This window comes from Bos mutus, chromosome 25, assembly GCF_027580195.1.
Source record: "Bos mutus isolate GX-2022 chromosome 25, NWIPB_WYAK_1.1, whole genome shotgun sequence".
Taxonomy (NCBI): Eukaryota; Metazoa; Chordata; class Mammalia; order Artiodactyla; family Bovidae; genus Bos; species Bos mutus.
Window position 1 is genome coordinate 15533689 of NC_091641.1, and position 24190 is coordinate 15557878.

Here is a 24190-nt window from a genome sequence, read left to right on the forward strand (position 1 = left end):
CAAACGGTGAAAAAGCCCTGGTCTCATGGAGTTTATACTCTAGTAGGGGGCTCTGTGTGTGGGCGGGGCGGGGTAGGGAAGAGAAACAATGGAGTGGCGAGGGGAGAATAGACAATGAAAAAAACACCTAAGAATACCGCCAAATCCCCTTATGGCCACCAGAGGGCACTGCAGTCACAGCACCGTCACAGCACCGTCCATTCTGCTCTGATTCCATCTTCCTTTCAGATTTCAAAGATACTAGGCTAAGAGACTGTGAATAATGTGCAGCATCTGCCCAAGAAGGAAGGGTGTGGAGGGGTGTGCACCAGGCGTGTCTTCCACCCACTTTTCCAGCTTAATCCCCTCATCAGTTCCCCCTCCAACTGCTTAAGGTATCAGTGACTTCAAGACCCTGCGTACTCCAGAGACCACCAAGACTCATTCAACTCACCAAACTTTCCATACTCTACACCTCCCCCACCCCATTCTGCTAACATTTACTCACCTGCCCAGGCCCCTTCCATCCACCCACCCCCCTTCCATGCATCCATTTCCTTCCCACCCCTCCACCCAACCCAACTACTGGAACACTAAGTGTACAGGGTCAGGGAAAACAAGAGATCAAACTAGGTTGGCAGAGCCAGTGAACTCACTGGGCATGAGCTTTTTAGTGAGTCAAGGCCAGAGAAAGCTGAAAGCATTTAAAAACGGCAAGACATTATTAGCAAACCAAACTGTATGTGAAAACAATTCAACTTCGGATCTTTAAAAAATCCCACTGTGCTATTATGTGGTGTGGACACGTATATTAATTTATTGCTAGCCCTTCAAGACAATGCAGTAGGTAAAACTCCATAAATGTTTCAACATCTCCGTACATCGTTCCAATCACTTCCTGAGGAATAGAAAATTTTGGCAGTTATTCAGTAACTGCTTTTAAAAGCTGCTTTCTGAGGCCCTAAGTAACTCAGCTTGTAAAACCAAACTACAAAGATCTGAAGAGAATCTGACCGTGAGGCTCTGAATAATATCTCCATTGATCTCTGTGCACAGTAGATTTACTCCAGGTAACATGGGCTTTATTTCAGGTAGGTAGTGCTTTTTGGATCCCTGGATCTAGTACAGCGCACTCAGGGAATGATCAGAGGCAGAGATCCTTTAATGTACCTCTAGTTTGGTGGGTCACTGGGTAACCTATTTCTTCTTCCAGCTCTTGAGCTAAAATTTTCAAAAGACTTTAGCACTAACAAAGATCTATCTCATAAGTCACTTGCTTCTTAATATTTGGCTGATTATTTAACCAAAAAGAAGATTCTTTTCGAATACTACATCAGTATATAAAGAACAATGCTGAAACTTCCCTGGTGGTCCAGTGGTTAAGAATCCGCCTGCCAATGCAGGGGACACGGGTTTGATCCCTTGTCCGGGAAGATTCCACATGCTGTGGGACAATTAAGCCCGTACTCCACAACCACTGAGCCTGTGCTCTAGAACCCATGCTCTGCAACAAGAGAAACCACTGGAATGAGAAACCTGCACACGGCAATTAGAGAAAGCCCTTGCAGTAACTAAGACCCATCATAGCCAAAAATAAATAAGGAAAGAACAATGTTGATTCCTTAAAGGCTGGATATACAACAATGAGCAAACAGTGAAAAAGCCCTGGTCTCATGGAGTTTATACTCTAATGGGGGGCTCTGTTTATTCTCTGAACTGAACTGAACTGTAATCTCACCAAGAACCACAAATATCTATTTTATTTTTTGCATGATTTGCTTTGTTTTCTCGGAATATTAGGAGCCAGAAGGAGAATTCATTGAGCTTTGGCAGCTTTTTAGGTAAAGGATTGTACTAAAGTTATTTTTGTATTATTGGTATAGTAATTATCCAAATGGATGGAAGATTTCAAGGGCGAGACCAAGTCTTGCATTTTTAAATTCCAATCTAATTCCAAAGGATGACAGGCCCATTGGGGGAAAGGTAGAAGATGCAAAAGAACTGTGTTTGTGGCCTATCTGAGGCAACAGTTCTGTGATGCTCTGGATACAATAATTAAAATAGAACCAAAAAAATCCATAATCTTTTCTGACAGTTCATTTATCTTCTCCTGTCTTTTTCACTTATTACTGCTTTCGAGATGTGGTGAATTTCACCTTGCTGAGTGCCAGATAGTTTTGTAATCTGTAATTATACAGATGAATCTGTATAATTCTTCTGTTGTTTATTCAGTCACTAAGTCATGTCCGACTCTTTGCGATTCCATGAACTGCAATAAACCAGGCTTCCCTGGCCTTTACTACCTCCTTGAATTTGCTCAAACTCATGTCCATTGAGTGATGCCATCTAACCATTTCATCCTCTGTCACCCGCTTCTCCTCTTGCCCTCAGTCTTTCCTAGCATAAAGGTCTTTTCTAATGAGTTGGCTCTTCGCATCAGGTGGCCAAAGTATTGGAGCTTCAGCCTCAGCATCAGTCTTTCCAATGAGTATTTAGAGTTGATTTCCTTTACGATTTGACTGGTTTGATCTCCTTGCAGATCAAGGGACTCTCAAGAGTCTTCTCCAGCACCACAGTTCGAAAGCATCAGTTCTTTGGCACTCAGCCTTCTTTATGGTCTATGGTCTCACATTCCTACATGACTATTGGAAAAACCATAGCTTTGAACTATACAGACCATTGTCAGAAAAGTGATGTCTCTGCTTTTAAAATGCTGTCTAGGTTTGTCACAGCTTTACTTCCAAGGAGAAATCGTCTTTTAATTTCGTGGCTGCGGTCACTGTCCGTAGTGATTTTGGAGCCCAAGAAAATATTGTCATTGTTTCCATTGTTTCCTCATCTATTTGCCATGAAGTGATGGGACTGGATGCCATGATCTTCGTTTTTTGAATGTTGAGTTTTAAGCCAGCATTTTCACTCTCCTCTTTCACCTTCATCAAGAGGCTCTTTAGTTCCTCTTTGCTTTCTGCCATTAAAGTGGTGTCATCTGCATATCTGAGGTCATTGATATTTCTCCAGACAATCTTGATCCCAGTTTGTGAACCATCCAGCCCGGCATTTCGCATGATGTACTTTGCATATAAGTTAAATAAACAGGGTGACCATGTACAGGCTTGACATACTCCTTTCCCAATTTTGAACCAGTTCATTGTTCCATGTCTGGCTTTGTTTCTTCTTGTCCTGCATACAAGTTTCTCGGGAGGCAGGTAAGGTGGTCTGGTATTCCCATCTCTTTAAGAATTTTCCACAGTTTGTTGTGACACAGTCAAAGGCTTTAACATAGTCAATGAAGCAAAAGTAGATGATTTTTAGAATTCCTTTGCTTTTTCTAAGACCCAGCCAGATCTTAGTTGTGGCACACAGAACCTCCCATTTTTGTTGTACTGTGTGGGATCTAGCTCCCCAACCAGGGATCGAACTCAGGCCCTCTGCATTGGGAGCACAGAGTCTTAGCCACTGGACCACCAGGGAAGGCCCTAGGTAAATATTAAATGAATTGATCCTTCATCTCTTAACATTTCTTACATGTTTTCCATTTATTTTCCTCTACATCCTGAGAGATGTTTAAAAACCTTTTCCACCCATACATTCTTTTGATTAATTTTTTCATTTGGGCAATCAAATTTGCAATTTCCAAATTATAATTTATAATTTTCAATTACAAGAGACATTGTGACGCACTGTCTTCCTAGAAGCGTCTGCTGGTTTCATGGTGTATTATCTTATTTGTTTCTGAAACAATTTACATCAGATTGGGACTTGAACCCAGCAAAAACCCAGTTTGGAACTTAAATCCACAATTTTTTAATTAGAATCACACACCCGATGTCTGGGACTTACTTTTGTGTCTCAGTGCAGAAGGAATTCAGCAAGAGGCAAAGTGATAGCAAGAAGCAGATTTATTAATATAAAGCGGTTTTAAGAGATGCAAGTAGGCAAGTGAGGAAGCTCTGCCCCTAGGATTGAGTGGGAGACAATTTACAATGAAAAAAAGGGGAGGGGAGAAGACCGCCTTCTTCAGGTAGACGGAGATACCGATGTAAGGCATACGTCATTAGGTCCTGGTTTTTATTAGGAAGGAAAGTGTCTGACCCTATGAGGTCAAACTAGGATCATCTTGTTAGTAGAAAGAATGGTGACATTTCTTCCAATTAGTGGCCTGGGGCATAAAATGCGGGTTTGTTTATGGTTTTATAATTAAGCAAGCTTGCGTCATTGAATAATGTTCCAATAGCTTTCTTGCTGCTGCTAAGTCTCTTCAGTCGTGTTTGACTCTGTGCAACCCCGTAGACGGCAGCCCACTGGGCTCCTCTGTCTGAGATTCTCCAGGCAAGAATACTGGACTGGGTTGCCATTTCCTTCCCCCAGTAGCTTTCTTGAGCTATCATTAACTTACAATGCCCTCCCAAACTTTCCTAGGTTTCCTCCTCTATCTATAGTCCCTACTGGGACTTCTACAACTACTTGTTTAACTATCCAATTCTATCCCTATCATTTCCTCCAGGGTTGGTTGTTTTATCTCTTCATCTTAATCCTTTCTTGGTGCCCCTGAAAATCAGTCAGAGGAGGCACGCATGGTTCTACCTGGCGGCTGAGCGGGTCTAGTTCCCCAGTGGGCCTTTCCCTGACAGTCTGCAAGCTCTGTGTGCAGGTGCGTTAACTGATTAAAATGTGTCACTTAGACCTGAGAGGTTGGTTCCCCTCCCCACCCCACCCCAGGTGACATTTGGCAATGCCTGCAGACATCTCCTCACAACTAGAGATGCTGCAAAATATTCCACAGTGTACAGGAACATGAAACGTTATCTGACCCAGGGACTTCCCTGGTGGTCCAATGGCTAAGACTCCTCGCTCCCAGTGCAGTGGACTCGCCTTCAATCCCTGGTCTGGCAACTAGATCCCCCATGACATGTGGTGTGGCCAAAAAAACAGTTAGGGAATCAAAATATCTAAGATGCTCACAGGAGACTGATTACATATGCAGGTCTTGGTTTTGGGGAAAGCAGTTTCTGGAGAATGCTGGAAGTGTATAGAAGCCTGCAGCAGGTTGCAGAGTGATGGGGAGAGGAGCAAATGTAGCCAGCTAGGACAGATGGGTCCTTCCATAAGTTTAGCTGCGAAGGTTTGACCTTGATTATAGAGGAAATCGTCTGTTTTTGGTGATATTGTGAATGGTATTAATCTGACAAGCACATGCCTGCTGTGAAACATCTAGAAATGCTGCATAAAATCAAGCAAACATCCTTTACAAAGCACAGCTGAGTTTCAAGAAACTAAGGGGAACCCCCGGAGCCACACACAAAGAGGAAATCGAAAACCAGAGCTGGGGGAACTCATGGACAGTTGCAGATATTGGCAAAAAGAAGGAGTTTGGGGTTTACCTCCACCTATATTTTGGAGAAGATTTACCTGGGGCACTGAAAACTGAGACCCTAATATTCAGCTCAGTCCCTTAAAGGGTGACACTCTCAGTGAAAATGCAGACTAGAAAAAAAAAAGCAAAACACCCTTCTATCAGCCCAGGGAACACACAAGAAACTGGTGGGTCACACCCTGAGAACTGGTGGCAATGGAAAGGCTCCCTGAGAGTTCATAAGCAAAGGTGTGCCTACATTAAATCTGGGGTTCAAATTTATACGATTTGTATAGTCTCGGAAGCCCAAATAAAAATGAACAAATAATGTGGCCCAGGCTTGGTGACTCCCCTGAAGCATCCTTGGCTGGAACAAACAGAGAAGCTCTCTAAAGAAGCACCCTGGAGCTGGTCACATGGGATTTCCACGGATAAGGCCCTGCTGAAGCTGAGTTCATAGCCCCAACTTAGAAAACATAAGAGGAAGCCAGCTGTTATGAATGAGAGTGAGCAGACACTCTAGAACTTGACTCAAGACTACAGAGTTGTTAGGTAAAGGACCACTCAGGAAGTACACTTTATTTTTATGGTTTTGTTTATTTGTTTTTAATTGTTGGCCACATAGCATGTGGGATCTTAGTTCCCTGACTAGGAATCAAACCCGCATCCCTTGCACTAGAAGCACAGAGTCTTAACCACTGGACCACCAGGGAAGTCCTGAAGAAGTACATTTTAAATGCTGAAAGGTGTAAAGGAAGGACTCAACATGAGAAAGTAACAAGACAGTGTTAAAAATGAAGAGAGGTTCAAAATAAAGAGGAGAAAGGAGGACTTCCCTGGTGGTCCAGTGGTTAAGACTTCAGGTTTCCAAGGCAGGGTACGTGAGTTTTATCCCTAGTCGGGGAACAAGGATCCCATGTGCCATGGAGCGCAGCCAAAAAAAAAAAAGGAAAAAGAGAAAGAGTAAAATGAATGCATCTATTAATCCATCTATCTATACAGTCATTCCCATTTCCCTTTCTTTGGGCTTCTGCTATATTTTAGATCCTGCTCTGGGTCTGGGGACATAAAGGAGATTTTGGGGACAGCAAGTTGGACTCTGCCTCAGGGAGATGCCATTCATCCACAAGTGAGTGTATGAGTCCATTTTTCATTATATTGTATCTTTAGATGTCACAGCTAGGAGAGCTCCAAAAGAGCATTGGTTTAACTTACAATTCTCTCTGTGTCACAAGAAAGAATGTGAGGCCCAGTAATACAAAAATTACTTTTCTCCAAGTGAGCAGGTGATAGAGCAGATCGGAGCACTGGGGCCTTGTCCCTCGGCTGAGCCCTTGGTGCACAGGCATCTAAGCTCTGAGCTTTCGGTTCCCTGGGGGACCATTCACACCTCGTGGGTGGAGTCTCCACAACACAGTCTGGTTAGCTGATGGTGACAAGAAGTGACACTGTTAGCCAATCGTGAGTGACAGAGATGGGACTGATCTTGTATCACTCGTGTCTTCCGGTCTTATCTCACCTCCCTCCACCCCCACGCCTGCTACTAAAGAGACTGAGAGCTCCCTGAGGGCGGGGTCCAGTCTGATTCCTCCACCCCCTGGGCCAGGCTGGGAGGAACACAGACAGGATGAGTGTTAGGTGGGAGGGGAGGAGGGGGTGTTGATTCCCTGATTGCTCCTCCAACTTCTGGCATCCAAGCAGTGAGAAGGGAGGCTCCCCAGCCCTCCAGGCAGGAAGAGCAGAGTGTTGGCCTCTACCCCCCAGCATTTCCTGGGTGCGGATGAACTTGGGGGAGGGACTCCTGGCCGGCCTTTAGTCGCACAGGATGGCTGCTCCTGGGGCAGGGCTGTCGTCTGGAGGCAGGTCTCAGGATGGCCCTAGACTGTCTGCTACTTTTCTAACACTGCTGACGGCTTCCCTGGTGGCTCAGCAGTAAAGAACCCACCTGCCAAAGCAGGATTGATCCCTGGGTCGATCTGTGGGTTGGGAAGATACCCCTGGAGAAGAAAACGGCAAGAGTTTTCCAATACTCTTACCTGGGAAATCCCACGGGCAGAGGAGCCTGGCGGGCTACAGTCCATGGAGTGGCAAAGAGTCGGACAGGATTTATCAACTCAACAACACTGTTGATCCTTTTAACAAAGAAAGGGCAAATCTCTAGGTCAATGCCTCCAGCAGGAAATCAAGTCTACTTAGAACTTGATATCTTTGTTTACATTGTATTTATTTCCATGTTTAACCTTCTATTTCTGGCCAGTGGTACTTGGTTTTCCATTTACAGAAATGATACACAACAGATTCCGTGTAAAATAAATTTATTAAGCAAACAGTAAGCCATGTGTAAAGAAAAATATAAAGTACAGGTGGTCGACTGATATGGCAGAAATCCTAACATTCAGGACTGAGGTTTGAGATGTCAGATCCCAGGGAATGGAAATTCCTTAGCCTGCCCCCACCCCACCCCCAACTCCTGGCCCCATGCCCAAAGGGGAGGTCAACTGATACAGATATGGGGGCTCCATTTTTGTGGGGTGGAGCATTATAAGTAAGCCCGTCTTGGGGCAGCTCTGGCTAGCAAGCTGGGAGGGAAGATGGCCAGGGACGCTGTTTTAGCAGCTGCCTTGTTCCAGGAAGCGTTCCTTCTGCATTGGACCAAACTCAGCTCTCCTTGGATTGGGAGGGATAAGATCCAGAGGGCTAAGATGAGACGCCTCAAGAGGACTTGCTGCCTGCTGGCCTTTTTCAGACTGCAGATCCCACTGCAGGCAAGAGAGGGCCTCCTGTCACCAGCTGGGGGCCAAAGCCACAGTTTGTATCTAATAAGATGCTCTGTTGGATGTTGATCTCTCTGTATGTGTTGCTCTGGTGGGATGATGGGGGCCTGGGAAGCTGAATTCCTGTCTCTCCTGCTAGTGGCTGGCACTTGTCATCACCACAGTCTGTTCTTCAGCATCTATGGCACCCTTCACTCCAGGGTCAGCAGAAGAAGGGTGGATGCCGCTGTGTTGACGCTATTTCCTTCCTGTCTGGTACCTTGAGTTCTTAATCCAAAGTGTGATCTTGGCAGCTTCTGATGCAGTGTTAGCCACTCAGTTGTATCAGACCCTTGGCAACCACATGGACTGTAGCCCGCCAGGCTCCTCTGTCCATGGGATTTCCCAGGCAAGAATGCTGGAGTGGGTTGTCATTTCTTTCTGCAGGGGTTCTTTCCGACCCAGGGATCGAACCTGGGTCTCCCACATCACAGGCAGATTCTTTACTGCCTGAGTCACCAGAGACAGCTCCAAATCCAGTTCTCTGCGCCACAGCCCCCAGCAGCTAAGCAAAGACACCACTGAGTTCCTGCGGAAGCACAGGCTCTGTCCACATCCAGGCCTTCCAGGCCCAGATCCAGGGGAACCGAAATCCACAAGTAAAAGGCCTGGGATGGGCATTCCTCTAAGGGGACCTCAGGTGTCAGCTCAAGGTCTTGGGAGCCTCAGGATCTTAAGATCCCTGAGGTTGGGCCTCTCCCCAGGGTCTCTGGAAGGCCAATCCTCCAGGCAGGCCCTGGGGATTCATAAACCCACGCTGCTTCGGCCTTCACGCCTCCAGAATGCTGAGATCTGCTCCAGGGTGACCCGAGGCTGCAGGCCCCACTCAAGATCAGGGCTTCCTGGCCGCACCCTCCGAGCCTGGGGGCTCCCAGGATATGCATTGGCTTCTGGCCTCTGTTCAGGCTCAGCCCAGCTCACCAGGCCTGGGGCCTGGGGCCTCTCCTCCCAGACCTGGGGCCCCCAGAAGGTGCTCCGGGTTCGGGCATTGGGTGGGGTCTGGGGGACCAGGCTGCTGGGAGGGGAGTGTGGGGGTGAGGGGGCGGGTGGGGCTGTCGCTCGTGCCTCCAAGGTGCCCCCCTGGGCGGGCGGGTCTGGGGCACAGTCCGTCAGCAGGGGGACCTCTGAGCCATACCAGTCCTCAGAGCGCTCTCGGGGCGTGCCTATGGGCTCGATCCATAGCTCTCCTCCGGGGCGCCACACGAGGGTGGGTGCGCGGATGCTGGGGTCCGGCTGGAGGGAGCGGCGAAACAGGCGTTCGGCCAACACAGCTGTGGCCAGGAGGAAGACAGCGGCCAGAGTGGCTAGGGCCAACATGATGGGGATGCAGGGTCCGCAGGGCAGCGGGGCCCATGAGGAGGCCTCCGTCTGCACTGAGGGCGGCTGTGGGGTTGGAGGCATCTGAGGAGAAAGCAGTCAGGAGAGGAAGTGCCTGAGACAAGGTTGATACCACCAGGAGAGACAGAGGGGGGCCGCAGGTGTGTGAACACGGGGAGGAGAGAGACAGAGGGGAGCCGGGCTCCCAGACATCTGGGCGAGAAACAGACCCACGCAGACAGAGGAGCCCGGAGACCCAGAAAGGGTGGGAAGGAGCCAGACGGCCAGAGGGTCAGGGCCCACCTGGGTCTACAGCTAGGCCCTCCCGCTCAGAATCCCCAGGCCCTTCCTGGAAGCTGTATTTTCCTCCCAGACTTCAGGGTGCCTCAGATCAAACTCAAAGGGCCCTGAGGGCTCCTCTCCTCCCGTCTCAGCCCCGCTTGGGTCTTGCCTGGAAGAGGAAGTGCCGGGTGAGGAAGTGAGACCTATCCCAGCCCTGCCCCTGTGTGTGGGCCCAGCTCCGGCACCCTGGGTGCTCCTTGGCCTTCACAACCCTCCTTGGAGCTGGTCTTGCTCTTTGCAGGCTCCCCTGGGTTTGCTGTTGTGCCAGGTCTCAGGTGCCACCTCTACCCCCGTCCCCACCTCTCTGGCTTTGCCCAGTCTTGCCCGACCCCGTTTCCCTTGTTTGTCTCTGCTCACCTCCTGGCGGTCCCCCTGGTCCCCCATCTTCAGGGGCCTCCTATGCTCCTCACCTCAGGCGGTGGGTCCTGGGCTCCTGATTCTCCGTCGGAGCCGCTCTTCCCTGTGTGAGCAGAGGGTGCTGGACAGTTGCCTCACATGAGGGCGGAAGGGAGGGCACCACCTGTTGCTGGGCAACTGTGCCCTGGATCCCCCAGCCCCTGCGGAGCGTTTCCCAGGCAACCTGCTGGGGGGATGTGGTCACTGCGGCGGGGAGGCGTTTCCTGGCAAGGGGTGGGGCCGGAATGGGCAATAGCTCTGCCGAACTCGGTGTCACCCCATAGCCAGCCCCCAGACCTCAGAACACATACTCGGAAGCCAAGAAAGAGAGACAGAGCCCATCCCAACCACCAAGGTGGCCCCCTCTACTTGCTCCCAGGTGGCTGCTGTGGCCCTGCCCTGCCCTGCCCACTGGGCCCTCCCCCAATCCCGCTCTTGCTATCTGCCCCCACCCCCTCCTGCTTGCCCTACCTTCTCCGTGTTTTTCATGGACATATATCTCCTTTTCTTCAGACCATGTAGCCCCAGTTTCAGTTGGAAAATAGCTATGAGGTGAGACTCAGGTAGCAAAAATGGCAGGCTTCTGGGAAAGATCCAGGTTAAAAAATGTGCTTAGGCCTGTCTCCAAGATCACTGTGGATGGTGACTGCAGCCATGAAAATAAAAGATGCTTGCTCCTATGACAAACCTCAACAGCATACTAAAAAGCAGAGAAGTCATTTTGCTGACAAATGTCTGTATACTCAAATGTCTGTATACTGTTTTTCCAGTAGTCATGTAGGGATGTGAGACCATAGACCATAAAGAAGGCTGAACACCAAAGAATTGATACTTTCGAACTGTGGTGCTGGAGAGGACTCTTGAGAGTCCCTTGGACTGCAAGGAGATTAAACCAGTTAAATCCTAAAGGAAATCAGCCCTGAATATTCACTGAAGGACCGATGCTGAGGCTGAAGCTCCAGTATTTTGGCCACCTGATGGGAAGAGCTGACTCATTGGAAAGACCCTGATGCTGGGAAAGATTGAGCGCAGGAGGAGAAGTGGGTGACAGAGGATGAGATGGTTGGGTGGCATCTCCAATTTAATGGACATGAGTTTGAGCAAATTCCAGGAGATTGTGAAGGACATGGAAGCCTGGCGTGCTGCAGTCTATGGGGTCACAAAGAGTCGAACACGACTGAGCAACTGAGCAACAACCACCAAGACAGTGAACATTTGCCATCTCGGCTCCTTTCCCTTAGCACTGAGGGTCAAGGAGAGCATCATCAGTTCCTGGACTTTGAGCCTTTCACAGATCGTCTAGGTCGACTCCCTCAATGACAGAGGACAGATAAGCCCTAAACAAGTTACATGTTGTGCCCTAAGTCTTACGCCTCATGTCCATCGGAGGACGGGGGGATTATAGATATAAATCCCTTCTCTGGCATACAAACTGTATACAGCACAACACTTCCTAGGAATACATATTTCATTTTGCAAAATAACAGCCATTTAAGGTGAAGGGCTGCCCAAAATCTGTTGAAATGTTAGTGTATTACAAAGGATGGTCACAAAGGCAGCCTGACTCAGACTTCTTTGTCCTCGTGGTTTTGAGGGAAGGGCCAGAAGGAGTACAAAATGTGGCAGGGATGAGAGTAGGAGGAAAGAGAGTCCCAAGGCTCTGTGTCTTATGACCTGTGTGAAACCCAATGAGATTAGAATTGGATGAGACTATAAACCTTAAAATAAAACCTGAACTTAATGCCACTGAATTGGATATGTACAAATGATTAAGATGGTAAATTTTATGTTACACGTATTCATGGCATTAAAAAGGTTTTCTTTTTAAAATATATTCCAAGTAAATAAAAGCTGAAAATTGTTTTATCTGTTTTCTTGTAAATAATCTGTGTTTAAAAAAAAAGCACTTTGTTGTTTAATCGTTGTGTTGGACTCTTTGTGACTCCATGGACTGTAGCCCACCAGGCTCCTCTGTCCATGGAATTCTCCAGGCAAGAGTACTAGAGTGAGGTGCCATTTCCTCCTCCAGGGGCTCTTCCCAGACCCAGGGACTGAACCTTCAGCTCCTGCTTGGCGGGCGGATTGTTTACCACTGAGCCACCTGGGAAGCCCACTCGAAGAGTAAACATTATTAAAAACCAGAAAAAACAGGTATGTTTTTGTTTGTTTGTTTGTTCTCAGGGTATCAAACTGGCTGTTTTGATTCTTAACTGTTTTTCATCACTTACAGAAAGGCTTAACTTTCTTTTAACTGGTTCCTCAAGAAATTAAATATAGAATTACCGTATGTCCAGCAATGTTATATCTACGTATGTGCACAAGAATTGAAAGCGGGGGCTTCCCTGGTGGCCTGGTGGCTAAGATTCTTTGTTCCCAATGCAGGGGGCCCAGGTTCAATCCCTGGTCAGGGAACTAGATCTCACATGCCACAACTAAGACCTGGGACAGCCAAATAAATAAGTATTTTAACAAATAATAGTAAATTTTAAAAAAAGAATTAAAAGCAGAAACTCAAACACATTTTCACACTAATGCTTATAGCAGCATTATTCACAATAGCTAAAAGAAATAACTCAAATGAATTCACATGTCTATTGATGGATGAATGGATAAACAAAATGTTTATATTAAAAATATTGTTTATATTATATGTAACATTATTTAGGCCTAAAATAGAAGGAGGATCTTTTGAAACATACTACGTCATGGATGAACCTTGAAAACATCATGCCGAGTGAAATAAGCCAGACACGAAAGGACAAACACTATATGATTCCACTCATGTGAGGCCCTTAGGGTAGTCAAACTTTGATAGACAGAAAGAGCCCTGGTGGTTGCCAGGGGCTGGGAGGAGGGGGAATGAAGAGTTTGTGTTTAATGGGTCTAGAATTTCAGTTTGAGGAGATGAAAAAGTTCTGCAGGTTGAGGATGGTGATGTTTGCACAGCAATACGGTTGTCCTTGATGCTACTGCAGTGTAGACTTAAAAGCTGTTAAAATGGGGATTCCCCTGCGGTCCAGTGGTTAGGAGTTGGTGCTTGCACTACAGGTGGCACAGGTTTGATCCCTGGCCAGGAAACTAAGATCCCTCGTAAACTGTGCCATTGGGCAAATAAATACATAAAGTTTCCAGCCACTGATATTAAAACAACAAAAAAAGGGACTTCCCTAGTGGTCCGGTAGCTCAGACTCTGTGCTCCCAATGCAGGAAGCCCCAACTCAATCCCTGGTCAGGGAACTAGCTCCTGCATGCCGCAATGAAGATAGAAGATTCTGCATGCTATGACCTGTTAAATAAGTATTTAACAAAACACAAAAACAGTTCTCTGCAGCCCTAAGCAGAAGCCCCATCTGGAGGTAACTGGACCTGATGGATCTTGAAGGAGCAATCAGTTGAGCTGAGTATGTGTGGGGCTCCTGCCCATGTGGTGGCTTTTGTGGGCCCTATTTTTCTGCCATGGTGCCCCTAAGAAAGTCAATGAGGTATATTCCAGTCTGCGGCTTTCAGTGGTCAATACCTGAACCTACATCTTCTGATGCATTGCAGCCCACCAGATGTTTCCAGGAGAAGGGAGGGCTGAAGAGGCTCCCACAACTTTCCCCAACTCCTATGTGTACTGAGCCTGATCATACTTAGCCTTATTCTGGTGAAAGTGGACTCTCTTAAGAAAACATCAAACTTCATGTCCTTTACAACATACCTGGCCATCACTGCCCCATTCATCAGAAAGGAATACTAACTCTATGGGTCATTAGTCACCTGAGATCCAACTGGAGGACTCACTTGTATCCTGGTTCTAGAAAACTCCTCCATCCAAGTTCATCCTTCCTCCAGCTCTCCCATCCTGATGCCAAGGAGTAGCAAATGGCTCTTGGATACATCACTTCACTGCTCACAGCTGCACTGTCTCCATAAAGCAGCACTGGGTGGTCAAAGCTTATTTATTTATCATTGTTTCTATTGAGCTATACAATTCACATATGGTAAATTTCACCCTTTTCAAGCATACAATTCAGTGGTGTGTAGGGTATTCACAAAATTGTGCAATCACCGCCATCTAATTTCAGAACATTTCATCACCCCAGGAGGAAACCCTCTACCCACTCCCCATCGCCTCCTCCCCTCAGTCTCTGGCAATCACTATCTGCTTTCTCTCTGTATGAATTTGTCTGTTGTGAATATTTCATATAAATGCAGTCATACAATTTGTGGCCTTTTGTGTCTTACCTCTTTCATATCACATACTGTTTTCAAGGTTTGTCCATCCTATTGCATGAAGCAATGCTTCCTTCCTTTTTTATAGCTGAATAAATAATATTCCAGCATAGAATATTTAGGTTTTTTTTCCCCTCTATCTGAAAGTAGAGCATTCCTATGAAGCATTTCGTAAACTGAAATGGCATAAAATAAGGAAGTCATTATCTTAGGATGTATCTTACTGATGGATGCAAAAAATAAACAGAGAGAAAGCACAGATGCTCACACACAAGCATTGAAGACTATGGTGACTGAACGCTGAGTGTAGTTTCCGGGAAGGAGCTTGACTGTGCCACTTCCAGGCGTGGGGTAAGCGCTGCCTCTATAACCACTCGCTACAAAAGAGACACAGTATTACTCTCACCTTTTACTGTAAAAGCGAAAATCCTCTTCAGATTTCTTCAGGCTAGTGAAAACAGGTACTAACGTAGGTCTTTCATAAAAGCGAAGTGGCATAAAGCGAACTTTCAAGAAACGTGGGGGATAGCTGTACCACTCTTTGTTCATCCTTTCCTGGGAGGGTTGTTTCCACTCTGGCTATTACAAGTAGAGCTGCTAGAAACATTCAGGTCCAGGTTTTTGTGTGGACATATGTTTCAGTTTCTCTTCTGTATATACCTAGGAGTAGAATTTCTCAGTCCTGTGGTAACTTTTTGAGGAACTGTGGGTGGCCAAATTTACAACTGCTGAGTTCATCCACTTCTCCTCTTCATAACTCATGTTCCTCCGGCAATGTCAACTCCACACCTTCCCCGTCCACGTTGCGGAGGACCTCAGTGAACCTGGCTCCTGGGCGATATGTGGAGGCCACCAGCCTCAGGCTAGAAGAGCATCATGAGCAGGCACTGGGGAGGACAACCGCACTCTCGTTCTGCTGAGCTTATGTCACCCATCCTGGCTGAAACCCAAAGACTCCTTCTTAAATAATGTTACTGCAATCAGAGTTCTGGGTTTCAGCTTCAAGCGGCCTTCATTGGCAAGTGGGTTCTTTACCACCGAACCACCAGGGAATTACCCGAGCTTCCCATCTTAACTGGAGAAGGAAATGGCAAACCACTCCAGTATTCTTGCCCTGAAAATCCCATGAACAGAGGATAGTCCATGGGATCATAAGAGTCAGACACGACTTAGAGACTAAACCACCACCACCCATCTTAATAATTCTGATCAGATCAGATCAGATCAGATCGTGTCCGACTCTTTGCGACCCCATGAATCGCAGCACTCCAGGCCTTCCTGTCCATCACCAACTCCCGGAGTTCACTCAGACTCACGTCCATCGAGTCAGTGATGCCATCCAGCCATCTCTCCTCTGTCATCCCCTTCTCCTCCTGCCCCCAATCCCTCCCAGCATCAGATTCTTTTCCAATGAGTCAACTCTTCACATGAGGTGGCCAAAGGACTGGAGTTTCAGCTTCAGCATCATTCCTTCCAAAGAAATCCCAGGGCTGATCTCCTTCAGAATGGACTGGTTGGATCTCCTTGCAGTCCAAGGGACTCTCAAGAGTCTTCTCCAACACCACAGTTCAAAAGCATCAATTCTTTGGCGCTCAGCCTTCTTCACAGTCCAACTCTCACATCCATACATGACCACAGGAAAAACCATAGCCTTTACTAGACGAACCTGTGTTGGCAAATAATTCTGAGGGACTTGGCAATCTTCTTCATTTGTGTCTGAATTTTCATTTTTCACAAATCCTCAACTTGAAGGGCTGTTGCGGTGATAATACTAGATACTTCACATAAAGAGTTGCATTCAGCACTTTCTTCTCATCTTATCTTTCAAGACCATGAAGAATCTGCCTCTTCACATTAGGGACCACCTTAAATCTTGTTACCATTAAGGATTGCTCTACACTGACCATCAGATTCCCCAAGCTCTGAGCTTCCCCTTTCTCTCGCTCCACCCTCTGGTCCAGCTTATTGACATTTCTATTTCCTGGTGCCCACATCCAGAAATCCATCACTGAGTACCCACCCTCCCTGACCTCACTCTGCTTCCTCTATAAACTTGACATCATTGTGAATTGCTTCAACCCCTCTCCTTCCAGCCCTTACCAGCCTTTCCCCTTGAACTAATACAACCACTTGTCCTTTGTCCTACTGGAGAAAATCAAACAACCCATCAGTCAGTGCGTCTAGTCACCCTTTAACACGGATCTGGGCAACTCTCTCTCCCCTCTGGACAGTGCCTCTTCCAAACCTTTCACTGCTTCCCTAGGGTCCTGCCCAATGCCACCAACCCCCCATCAGCCAATAATCTCTTCCTCTCTCCCATGAAGAAGCTGAGGATTTTGGCAGGAGCCCCAGCTCTCTTCGTTGTTGATTCTCAGCTTCCCAGAGTGGAGTTGGCCCCCCTTTGCCGCTTATCCCCACCCCAGCAAGGATAGATTAGTCATCATGAATATCATGGTCTGCTCTTGGCTCCATTCACGGCTTGCCTGGGGGGATAATCATCAGCTGCCTCCTGATCTACCCTGATACTGTCCTCTTGTAATGAAGGTTCTCACTTTGTTTGATGATCAGTTCCCCCCCACTGACCATCCTACCCTGTTCAACTATCTATTCCTCTTATGACACTGCTCCTGGCTATAACTAATTCCGTCTTCTATGTGCCTCACAGTTTACTGAGCACATTTTCCTATCTCATTTAATCCTCTAAAATAACACTTTGAGACTTCCCTGGTGGTCCAGTGGCTAAGACTCCGCATTCCCAAAGCAGGGGCCGTGGGTTCCATCCCTGGTCAGGGAACTAGATCCCGAGCGCTGCAGCTAAGACCTGGTGCAGCCAAAATAATAACAATAACCCTTTGAAGTGGGTCTTTTTCTTTAAAAAATTATTTATTTACATTGAAGTACAGTTGATTTATGTTTCAGATGTACGATGAAATGATTCTTTTCTACTATAGTCATTGCAAGATAAGTACTATAAGTAGAGGCTTGTTGTTGATCTATTTTATAATAATAGGGTATATCTGTTAATCTCAAATTCCTAAGCTATCTCTCATAACCCTTTCCCCTTTGGCAACCCTAAATTTGCTTTCTATATCTGAGTCTGTTTCTGTTTTGTAAATAAGTTCATTTATATCTTTTTTTTCTTTTGGCCATCCAATTTTGGAATCTTAGTTCCCTGACCAGGAATTGAAGCCATGCCCTCTGCAGTGGAAATGCAGTCCTAACCACTGGACCACCAGGGAAGTGCCATCATTTGTATCATTTTTTTTAATGAAGCAGATCTTATCCTTCTTTTATTAATGATGGTCCAGAGAGACTTTAAGTAATTTGCCCAAGATAAGTGGCTGTGCTGGATGGACCTCAGCCAGCTCCTCTCTTTTCTGCTACCCCATCATCGGTGACCACACTTTCCTGGCCACAGGTGAGATCCTTTCCTTCTCTGTCCTCGGCTGAATCCCCATATGCCCGTCCACTGTTCTCATTCACTGCACTCTGAAAATTATACATTCCTTTATCCCCACATCCCCTCATAAGGCTGTGAGTCCCTCCAGGTGGGACACTCCAGTTCCATTTTCCAAGTGACCTAATAAATGTTTTTGATCACATGAAGTTCAAGCTACTTTAGCCTGTGTGTCTGGTTAGTTGTGGCTAGTTGACCATTTTGCCTTCACTTACATAAAATGAGTGGACGTGAAAAAGTGATGATACTAGAGAAAACGTGCAAGATCTCATGACCTTGGTACAATAGGGACAAAGTTGAGACATACTAAGTACTGTGGATGCTAATGGGGCTTCCCCAGTGGCTCAGCGGTAAAGAATCAGCCTGCAATTCAGGAGACGCAGGAGACTCAGGTTCTATCCCTGGGTTGGAAAGATCCCCTGGGGGAGGGCATGGTAACCCACTCCAGTATTCTCGCCTAGGAAGTCTCATGGACAGAGGAGCTTGGCGGGCTACAGTCCATAGGGTCGCAGAGTCAGACATGATTGAAGCGACTGAGCATGTGAGCACATGGATGCTAAAATCAATGACTCTCAGCTGGATGTGCAATGAGCAGTTGGTCTGCACTGTATTCAACTGGGAAGGAAAAGAACAAAATCAAGGCGTATATACAGAATGCTGGAAATGTATGATTTAGGTGTGTAACTAAAACGTGAGGGGTAATTAGGAATCTTAGGATTTTCTCATTTCCACTGGATGGAGCCCCTCCTTAGAACACAAGACATTTGATTTACTAGTGCACTCTTGATTCATATAGAAACATTTCCTTGGCACTCACCATGCACCAGGCCACGTTCTGGAGTGAATCCTAAGAGGTGAGTACGGTTATCACCCTTTTTTTTAGGTGAGGAAACAGAAGCAGAGAGAAGTAAAATAACTTGCCTCAGGTGCTCACTTCAGCAGCACATGTACTAAAATTGTAGGAAAAAAGAGAAGATTAGCAAGGCCCCTGTGCAAGGATGCCAAGCAAAATCGTAAAGCATTCCATAATTTTATTATCAACTCTCTACAAATTCTTATCTTCAGAGAAGACAATGTTTAAACCTGCATCACAATCACCCTTGTTTACTTGGAGCTTCAGCATCAGTCCTTCCAACAAATATTCAGGGTTGATTTCCTTTAAGATTGACTGGCTTGGGCTCCTTGTTTACCGTGTTTTTTTTTCTGGTCACCTCCCAGAGCTGACTCTCTCACCCTTAACATCTTTTGTCTTTAGATGAGGCTGGCAGGGCTACAGCCACTTTGGTGAGTTACTCAGTTTTTTCTGACTCTCTCCCATATATACGTGTTATTAAACTTTGATTTTCTCCTGTTTAAAAATAAATAAATGAGTAACTTGCCCCGGGCACACACCATCTGAGCAGTGGTGGCTGAATGCCAACACTGTACTCTTCACCAGCACCTCACAGTATCTCTGTCTTAATGCATTTGCAGAACACATCACGCATGAGCGCAGATGACTCTTTGAACCTCATGTGATGTGTCAAGGAAACCAAACATGCTCCTATTTTTAGCTGAATTCTTTCTGACACAAAGCAAGAAAGAGGGCATTGTGGTGGAATGACTCCCACATAGGTAGCAACTTATCCAGCATATATGAGCACTGGCTGATTTACAACTCAGATGGACAGGGATTTCATCCCTTTGAATACTATATTGTTATACGTTCTGGAGAGTGATTATTTTTGTGAAGAGGAGCAAAACAGATTAAAGGAAACAAAAAACTAAACAAAGGGAAAAATAAAAAGTTGCAGTGGATAAAGCAATTCAGTAAGAGAAAGCAAAAACAGGTTAAAAAAAAAGTTACTGTGTAATTATATCTCAATAAAAGAAAATTAAAACCAGGTTCCCAAGTGACTTTAATTTGAGTTGTTCAAGCCAACTTACACAAAATTATTTTGCAGTCTTATGATGCATTCGACAAGATCTCCAGGATCTAAACTCAAGTTGAGCCAAGCTTTAAGATAAAGCTAACTGCAGATGAAAAAGATATGGCCTCCTAAACCATCTTTATCTTGAAGAGATCAAAAAGGAAGGCCATGTTTTGTGAAATTCTCAAGGGAGAGAATACACATTTACTCAGTACAGATCACGTGCCAGGTTTATTGCCAAAAGTTGATCTCATTATCTCCAATTTACAGAGGAAGAAACCGAGGCTCAGTAGGTAATGAAAAGAGTGAAAACTGGAATCAGGCTTTAAACGCATGTCTCTTCATAATACAGCAGTCTGTCCACAAATTCTTGGTACATTATTATAGGTTTCTGATTTCGAAAGTGATTAACTCATTTTGTAATATATACACATATTGAATCATGATGTTGTATACCTGAAACTAATATAATGTTATATGTCAATTGTATCTCAATTTTTAAAAATTATTAACATTGTACATTTACCTACCTGAATCTAGAGCCACTTTAGTTACTGCCCTAGAGGGTCTAGACTTCTAGCCTAATAATTTTCAACCAAATGCATTATTATATCAATGAACTCTACAGGAACCTTACCCTTTGACAGAAGTAGATATCATTTTTTTTCAAGTTTTTTTTTTTTACTACATTTCATAACAGGAAGCAACATTTTATATCGTGACCCACTACATATGCAGAGTGTTTAACTGCACTATTTCAAAAAACAATGTAAGGACTTCCCTGGTGGTCCAGCGGTTAAGATTCCACGCTTTTACTGCAGGGGGTGCAGGTTTGCTCCCTGGTTGGGGAAATAAGATTCCCCGAGCCGAGTGGCCAAAAAAGCTCCTCCAAAGCCCACAGTATTTAACTTTGTTACATGCTCTGCTCTCTTCATTTCTTTTCTATTCCATTTTTAAAATATGCTGGTCCTGAGCTGTTAAATTGATTTCATGGCCCACCAGTGTCTTAAGATCTACAGTTTGAGAAACACTGTACTTTAGGATTTGCGTTGATCTGGAGATTTTTTTCTCATTTGGTAAATGCAGAAATATAGGCTCTCCAGAATGAAGTGAGTTCTTTAAATGTACACAACTAAGAAGTATTGAATGGAGGACCTCAACACAGAATTCTGCCTTTACACCCAGTATTCTTCTGAATACAGAATTTTTCCAGAGGAATTGTGAATGAGAAACTGAAGGACACCCACATGCCCTCCCTGCAAGAAAAAAGGCTTAGCTACGTGAAGAAACGGGGGCGGGGGGTACACTTCCTAGGAGTCTCGCTGCAGCCAAGGCATTTGACAGTCCTTTCTGGAGGACACCTGGTCTGGGGCAGGTAAGATGCAGGAGCCAGGATTCAGAGGTGGATTCATAGTCCCTGCTGTGGGAGGGGCTCCTGTTTCAGTAGAGGAGTTCACGAAAACAGGTAAATTACAGTGCAGGCAAATCAGAACCATATTAGTGATGGAGGAAATTAAAAGAAATTAAAAGACAGTTGCTCCTTGGAAGCAAAACTATGACAAACTTAGCGTATTAAAAAGTAGAGAGGTCACTTTGTTGACAAAAGTCCGTATAGTCAAAGCTATGGTTTTTCCATGTACGGATGTCAGAGTTGGACTGTGAAGAAAGCTGAGAGCCGAAGAATTGATGCTTTTGAATTGTGGTGCTGGAGAAGGCTCTTGAGAGTCCCTTGGACTGCAAGGAGATCCAACCAGTCCATCCTAAAGGGGATCAGTCCTGAATATTCATTGGAAGGACTGATGCTGAAGTTGAAGCTCCAATACTTTGACTACCTGATGTGAAGAGCCAACTCATTGGAAAATACCCTGATGCTGGGAAAGACTGAAGGCAGGAGGAGAAGGGGACGACAGAGGATGAGCTGTTTCGATGGTATCACCGACTCAGTGGACATGAGTTTAAGGAAACTCAGGGAGATGGTGAAGGACAGAGAAGCCTGGCGTGCTGAAGTCCATGAGGTTGCAGAGTCAGACATGACTGAGCTACTGAACGATAACAAGTGATGGAGGAAGCACAGCTGGAGGTCAGAGAAAGGAGCTTGATTTCAGTTCAGAGCCTGGGAGAAGGGAGCTGAGGAGAGAAGCTGTGGCGGAGGGCGCACGGAGTGGCTGCAGTGGTGGTGGTGGTGGTGATACGGCAGACTGTCCTAAGGGTAGAAGGTACTGGGTGGGTAGAAAGAGGAGAGCATGTTAAGTAGCTGGAGCAACATGAGCCAACTGTAGGCCACTGAGGGGCAACGTGTGGGGCATGAAGAACAGTGGGGTAGGGGGTAGAAGCCCCTTTTGCAACTTAGCAGAGTCACCTTTGCCCACTAGACATTTTTTAATATTAAAAAAGTTAATTTATTTAGTTTATTTAGTTGTAGCATGTAAGATCTTCAATCTTCAATGAGACGTGAGAGATCTTTAGCTGCAACATGCAAACGCTCATTTGCAGCCTGTAGGAACTAGTTCCCTGATCAGGGTTCAAACCCAGGCTCCCTGCATTGAGAGTTCAGAGTCTTAGCCACTGGAACACCAGGGAAGTCCTGCAAGGAACGCTTTTGAAAGGCAAAACCCTTCAGTGGCTCCCCTCACTCTCGGAAAGATTCCAAACCTCTGACCACATCTCCCTCTCCCTGAATCCTCTGCCCACTGGCTACTGCCCAGAACTTGCCTCCCACCTGCTTCCCTCACTTACCACCAGCCACCCTGCCCTCCCCATCCCACGTGCTTCCTGCTCAGGGCTCTGGTATTCATTGTTCCCTCTGCCTGGTCCACTCTTCACACAAATAGCTGTATTTCTCTTCATGACTTCAATCAGGTCTCTTCACAAATGTTACGGACCAGAGAACCCTCCAAGTTGGAGAAGCAGCCTCCCTATCCCTCTTCATGTTCTCACTCTGATTTGACGGTTTCTTCATAGCACACCTCCTACAGTGATGTCGTTGTTCATTTGACAACACCCACCCACCCCCACTGGAAGGATCCCTGGGTTGGGAAGATCCCCTGGAGGAGGGCATGGCAACCCACTCCAGTATTCTTGCTTGGAGAATCCCACAGACAGAGGAGCCTGGTGGTCTACGATCCATAGGGTCCCAAAGAGTCAGACACGACTGAATCAACTTAGCACTCATGCACGCGCTCACTGGAGTGGAAGCTCTTAGGGGTGGGATTTGAATCTCTTCCTCCTTGCTATCTCTTCAACATCTGGGGTGGTGCCTCCAACCTATAGATGCTCCATAAACATATGTTGAGTGAGTTGCTTTGCTAAGGGGGCGAAGGAGACGGTGACAGAGTGTAAGTTGCCTGGGAGAGCAGAAAGCTTGGGAAGGCTTTGGACTTTCCTGGTCTATAGGACCAGGGCAGGTGTGCTTTTCACTGCTCATAGACTGGGACAGGTAGGTCCCCAGCTGGCACATGGGTTAAATGTGAAAGAGTTCAAAGGGGAGCTAATGAGGTAGAAGCAGAGGGGGGCCTGGTGTTCCATGGCCTCTGCCTCTTCCTTCTGGCTCCTGAGGTGCAGCATCAGAGCAAGCTCTAGAGTTACCTGCATCAGCTACACAGGGGCCTTCCTTGCCTCCAGGAGGACAGAGGATGAACCCTGAGACCCCTCCCACTGGAGGAAGGACATCTCCGTCATGCTGGAGAGGGTGCTAAGGAACTGTTGCCCAGAACCCAGAACCCAGTCTGCAGGCAGAGAGGAGACCCTGGATCACAGCATTGTTGGGGTGGGTGCATGAAAATGAACCTATGACCAATGTAAGAGATTATTCTGAGGGTCCCGGAGGAGTTTTCCCAAGGTGTTCCGCTCAGATCTCTCTGAGCTGCCATCTTTGATTTCCAGTATTTTTTTCACAGACTGTGTGATGTGCCCCTATTAAAGAAGAAAGAAATGGGTGATAATGAGGGGTGAGGGCAGAGTTAGAGAGAGAGTTGGGGAGAGACAAAGAGACAAGGAAGGAAGAGAAGAACAGAAGGAAAAAGGCACTGAGAGAGGGAACATAAAGAGAAAACCTTGGGATAGGAGATGTCAGGCGAAGATCAAGACATTAAAGGAAGGAGAGAGAATCGGGAGAGAAAGGCAAGTGCAAGGAAGCTGCACTTGCTGGGACAGAAGCTGGGATTTCCCTGGTAGTCCAGTGGCTAAGCCTCTGGCACTCCCAATGCAGGGGACCTGGGTTCAATCCCTGGTCAGGGAAAGATCCCACATGCCACAACTAAGACCTAGCATAACCAAATAAACAATAAATACTGAAAGAAAGACAAAAGCCATAAGAGGACACAATGGCTGGAATGAGATAAAAGTGGGCACCAGGACACGCAGAAGGTTGGAGAAGGGAGATCACACAGCTCATCCTTGACTGCCCTCC

General features: G+C 46.3%; 1 protein-coding gene and 1 non-coding gene across 6 annotated transcripts; one reads left to right on the top strand and one right to left on the bottom strand.

Annotated features, from left to right (window-relative positions):
- Positions 1-7630: 7630 nt before the first annotated feature.
- C25H16orf54 (chromosome 25 C16orf54 homolog) lies at positions 7631-15270 on the bottom strand. 5 transcript variants are annotated; one of them, XM_070362509.1, is made up of 4 exons: positions 14822-15270; positions 10672-10783; positions 10162-10384; positions 7631-9546 (listed from the first exon to the last, which is right to left on the bottom strand). In XM_070362509.1, exons 3-4 carry the CDS (start codon positions 10186-10188, stop codon positions 8890-8892), a joined length of 684 nt encoding a protein of 227 aa, XP_070218610.1. In that variant the 5' UTR covers positions 10189-10384; positions 10672-10783; positions 14822-15270; the 3' UTR covers positions 7631-8889. The 5 variants fall into 5 exon arrangements, with proteins under 5 accessions (XP_070218610.1, XP_070218608.1, XP_070218612.1 ...); XM_070362507.1 differs by having other exon boundaries at positions 10162-10424; XM_070362511.1 differs by having other exon boundaries at positions 10215-10424; positions 14822-15267.
- A 3528-nt stretch (positions 15271-18798) lies between these two features.
- Positions 18799-18905, top strand: LOC138985663 (U6 spliceosomal RNA). The gene has a single exon (XR_011462708.1). It is a non-coding gene; the product is annotated as a U6 spliceosomal RNA (small nuclear RNA).
- The last annotated feature ends 5285 nt before the right edge of the window (positions 18906-24190 follow it).

Coding starts and splice junctions, on each gene's coding strand:
- C25H16orf54 (XM_070362508.1), bottom strand. CDS start 10,188: ATGGGGGACCAGGGGGACCGCCAGGAG. Junction 9,547..10,161: donor ACCAGGGGGACCGCCAGGAG/GTGAGCAGAGAC, acceptor CTTTCTCCTCAG/ATGCCTCCAACCCCACAGCC.